General features: G+C 40.4%; 1 protein-coding gene across 1 annotated transcript; it reads right to left on the bottom strand.

Moving 5' to 3' along the window:
* Positions 1–393: 393 nt before the first annotated feature.
* Positions 394–3034, bottom strand: LOC108877727 (hatching enzyme 1.2-like; the record flags this gene model as incomplete). Its single annotated transcript, XM_018667858.2, has 7 exons — positions 394–538; positions 653–777; positions 872–953; positions 1797–1975; positions 2062–2182; positions 2691–2846; positions 2971–3034. Coding segments are annotated over 7 exons (729 nt in total), but the record flags the coding sequence as incomplete, so codon positions are not given.
* Between the last annotated feature and the right edge of the window lie 2235 nt (positions 3035–5269).

The following is a 5269-nucleotide window of genomic DNA, read 5'->3' as shown; positions in this document are numbered from 1 at the left end:
GAGTGGGTTTTAATTTGGTTTGGAATTATCCTCATTTAGGGCATGGCAAAGACTCTTCAAAACTCATAAAGCTGGGAAATTTCTAATCAGATACAGTATATTAGACATATGAGCACAATTGCTAATACAAGCAAGAACAGGGAGTTACTCTCACAATCAAAGCTGTAACCTGATGACAATTTTATATGTGCTCCATTCCTTCCTTGCTAGATACAATAGACAAATTCTCTAGTTAAGTGGACAGTATCAGAGGTACTTTGCTTAACAGCAAGCTCACACTCACACACACTCTTAAAAAATGGATATAACATTCCCTACCCCACGGTCTGAGTTGATCTAATTTTGAACCTCTAACCTTCAATACAGATGTGATGAGAGAATGAAAAGAAACTGTTGTGTTCCAGTCAGAGAAATTTTATTAGATGATCACTGACTGTTGATTTTGCTGATGAGTTCAGATCTGCAGCTTCTGTTCAGTGAGCACCAGGAGACAACATTCCCACTGCTCTGTCTGTCAGAACGTCTGGACAGGCTTCCTCTGTAACAGTGAATGGCACAGCAGTGGATTAAGCAAAAACTGAATAGACAGGCAGTAATGTACAGCACAGTATGTGTGTGTGTGTATTCATAATGTGCTCATGTAGACACTCACAGCACTTGTAGAGAGTGTTGAGCCTGGCGATGTCATTACGGCTCATCTCCTTAGCGTTGCCAAAGGACACATTGGAGTTAGGGATTGGGAGCATGGTGGGCTGGTTGTTCCTAGAGAAGGCATACCTTCAAGTGAACAGAGAGCAGTTAGACCAAACCACAGCACATCCTGCATACCAAACACATGCGTGTATGAAATACAGCAGCCAGTTGTTCTCACTTGTGGTACTGCATGACAGAGTTGTAATCATAGGGAGTGCCCTGGTTGAGGGTGGCAATCTTCCTGAAGTTGTGCTCCATTCCTGAAAAAAATGAAGAGGACAAATTTAATATTTGATCTGAATTCAAGATGTTTCTTTTGGTAAGAAAGGCTGTGGCTGCCGGAGAAAGTTCCCAACATGCTGCAGAGCTCCATAGCTTGGTACTGATGGTTTTATATTCAGAAACCTGCTGTCAAACAATGAGCTTCTCTTTCAAGTAAAATCATTGTAATGCCAAAATTTGTATCTATGATATCAGGGCTCTTTTTGTCCACTAGGATGCATAAGGGAGCCTCTTCTGTGGAGTTTTTCAGCTTGAAAGTTATGATGTCACTACTAAAGACTTGAACAGTTTCATCACACCATCTGTCTAATGTTTTTTTTGTTTTGTTTTGTTTTTTGTCTCAAAATGGATTTGTCTCAGGATTGCAGCACACCCCAATACTGAGATACTACTCAGAACTGTCTGATATCCATGTTCTTGCTCGGCTATAGAATTGTATTATCATGTTCTTCACAAGGTTTGAAATATATGAAATATACTTTAGGCCTGTGTGGCTTTTTAGGTGGGATAAATCTAGACACAGCATCAGATCAGTGTCTCTTATTTGAATGCAAAGACAGGTGACAAAAGAAAAACCAACATACAGTTTTTCAGTAAGTAAGTGTTCAAATGAGTTGAAATGGCTATAGCATACAATTCACATTATTTTCATACTCAAAGCATTCAGTAACCCCCATGCCCTGTGGATTGGGGCATTGTCATCCTGCTTCTACACTCATTTTTCAGATTTTTCCTCTTATTTGTCACCTATCTGTACATGGCTGCAGTTTACCTGGTTCTTTCTGTAATATGCCATTGGGAATAATAAACAGCTTCCTTACCAGACTGAACGTTCTGCAGCAGGACTTTGATGTGGTTGTCCCTGTCAGAGCGGGTTTGTTCATGGTTGAATCCCAGAGCGTGGAGCAGCTCATGCTGGACGGTGCCATGGTAAAGGCATCCTTGACGGGCCAGAGACACCACCTGCTTACCACCGCGACGGCCAACATAGGAGTAGCAGCTGGACAGGATCAGACATTAGTTGAAGAACACTGAAGTCTGACTACAGCTTTAAACTCAGACTGTTCATTTGTGTCAGTTTCTTACCCATTCTTGGACTCAATGCTCAGCCAGTCGCGGTCACTGCTTCTGCTGGGCCTGAAGCGGATGCAGGAGAAGGAGGAGAAGGACTCCAGTCCACGGGTGATGATGGCCTTCTCACGGGAGGCTGGAAGGATGACACCACACAACATTTAGCTTTTCACCATCCCACAACACAAGAAAACAGCAGAACATGTCTTAGAACAATCTTACACATATTCAGGCCAGTAAGCTATATGTGTAGGGTTGTTAAATGAGATCAAAGATTAAAGATGAACTGATTTTCTTTAAGACTTAAAAAATGCAGATTAATGCACTAGTTTCGCATGGTCTTACTGTATTGAGTTTTATCATTTGTTGACTGATGTTTAGATGTTAAAAGATGCATTTTTAAAATGTTCAACTGTCATTCATGCCGTGACTCCAGGGGACATGCCTGCTGCATATAGTGAGTTAATTATTAACAATAGCTTTTCCCTGTCTGTGTGATGCTGCTAAATGAGCAGTTTGATCTGTGGTCAGTCTCACTCAAAGTTTCAGAAAGAAGCTACTACAATAGGCTGCATCACTGATGAAAACTTGCTGTAAATAGACAGATCATACTTGGGCCCCCTAGACCTTCATCTGACACTCACAGAAGTGACTGGCGATGTAATAAGGAATGTAGACCTTCCCATCAGTCCCCTTTCCCCACATGCAGCCTCGGCTGGTGCAGGGGTCGGCATTTCTCTCGGCCTCACTGTCAATGGCGATGTCTCCTTCAGTCAGGATGGGATCATCGTCTGAGCGGACTAAAACACATCACACAGCAACTTAAAACCTGTTGAACTGCACTAAAAATAATTAGAAGAAGAAGAAAATACGTTGAAACATCCACAATCAAAACGAGAGGTGACTGCAGCAGCTCACACTCACTCAGATTGCTGTTGGCTCTCTCCAGAAGTTCAGAGACAGAAAGCTCAGAGTCCTCCTCTGCTGAGTGAAATCATCAACAACATAATTTCACTTTTCATAAAAATACACCAGTCCCAGTACTGTGCATGTCAGTACAATAGGTGTGATCATTAGAGTGGATTACATACCTGTCTGCAGGTAGGAGAGGAAAAACAAGTAGAAAAAAGTTAACAGATGGTTAAAATATACAGCTTTAAACATGCAAATACATCTAGACTGTGACATAATGGACCTCCAGATGGTCATACCTCAATGTCGGCCCAACAGCAGGCAGACAGAAGCAGCAGAGCCAGGGCAGAGAACCTGAAAACAGACATGCGAGCCATCCCAGCAGACCTGCAGGCCACAGACAGGAATCAGCTGCAGCTTCATCTCAGAGGAAAGATACAGAGTTTGAACCAAAAGACAGTTAAATGCTCATACACTGAAAGAAAGTGCTGACTCTTACTTCAGCCTCTGCTGCAGACATTTGCAGCTGAACTCACCTTGGATCCTCTTGTGGACTTGTACATCTGATATTTGACTCCAGGTTTTTATATATGTTGAGCTGTGCCAGTAAGCCCAAATATGGATTATCTGAGTACAACAAAACCTAAAGAATCAGCTAAACTGGCCAACCTATCAGTCACATAATGCACAGACAGATAAGCAGACAGAAACACCTCCATACCATTATGGGTGGGAAAAGGGACACTTGCTGCATTTATAGTTATACTGTACAAAACAGGCTGAAATAATTGACAAAAACTCACTGATATGTCTGATTTATTCTCCTCATTTCTTCATGTCCATGGACTGTATTCATTTAACACGTTTCCTAAACCTTTTGATGAATCTTCAGTTCTAAATGTTCAGCTTACCTCAATTATTTTTATAATGTATAATTGAAACCATATTTATGTACTTTAATTATTAAGATGAACCTATTCTAACAGTACCTCACACATGGAGGTGTGCAACATAAAGCCAATATACTGTATGTGCAAAGGATCACTTTACAGTCTAAAGCAGTTTACTACAAAACAACTACACACAGCCATATGGCTGAATCAGGTGCTTTTCCAACAAATGTAATATTTAATATACTGGATAGTGTAATATTTTACAGAGCACAGCTGTTATTTTGTCCACTCTATATCTCTTCAGAATTAAAGGTGATAGATAATGGATTGTACCCACAGGTGTGTGTGTGCTGAATCTGTCATTCAGAGCAAGGCCAGGAAAAGACTTATCAACGACAGCATGTGCTACGTTTGATCACCTGCGTGTGTTTACTCAGCAGCTACACTAGGCCCTGTTCATGAGGGTCAGCAATGTGACAGTGACAGAAAATGTGAGTATTGCTGATCACCTGTAAAGGTTTATGCTGAGTTCTGCTTCTGGATGAATGTTGTTTTCTGATAATAAGAAACCCTGCAGTTCAAATCTTCTGTTGAGATAAATGCTGATGAAAACACTTCATCATTTATATCTATGCAGATTAAATCTTTTTAGGTTTTATTCATTTTTAGTATTGCATCAAACTAACAAGCTGTTACATATGCAAGTGTAAAACTATGATGATATTACTGCAGAGCTTCTAATTTTATTTTCTCATTAGGACAGAGCAAAAGATAATTAGATCAAATTCATCTTTTCATCAATCACAAGATTCATTTGTGGTTTTGCTTGTAAATCAAAAGTTGCATCAGTCTTCATTCTTTCCTCTTGATTTCCTGTTGGAAAAATAGGTAAGATGTTAAAAATACAGAAAAATTACTGACTGAATGCTTTGAATCAAAGATATTTGATCCTGATTGTGGAGTGGTTGAGGCATCTGTCAGACAACCACAACATCCCTGATTCTGTCTGTATCTGTGTCTGTATCTGGACAAAGTAAAGAGATGGGAACTGTAGATTTGAAGACAGAATATACAGCTGGGTTCAACCAACTATTTTCCTTACTTTAAACCTCACTGATGATGGTGTGTATATAACAAGTTAGAAAAAACATCCACTCACTTTCATTTCTAAAGGAAATGGTCTCTTTACACAGGTTCTGGCTCAGGTCTGGACGCAGCTGAATCTGCAATGAATGTAAAAAGACAACCAAATCTCCAAAGGCTGCTTTACGGCTCTGCTTCAGTGTAACATCAACATATGCAGATTTGTGTTCACCAGTCTGTTCAATCAGTCAGTACAGCAGGAAGACAGTTGTGTAAAAGGTACATACTGCATTGGTAGAGGCGGTTGATCCGGAGGATGTCAGTAGGACTACATT

The sequence above is a fragment of the Lates calcarifer genome, linkage group LG2 (genome assembly GCF_001640805.2).
Source record: "Lates calcarifer isolate ASB-BC8 linkage group LG2, TLL_Latcal_v3, whole genome shotgun sequence".
Taxonomy (NCBI): Eukaryota; Metazoa; Chordata; class Actinopteri; family Centropomidae; genus Lates; species Lates calcarifer.
The sequence above is the reverse complement of the archived record's forward strand: the minus strand, read 5'-3'. Positions and strand labels throughout refer to the sequence as shown.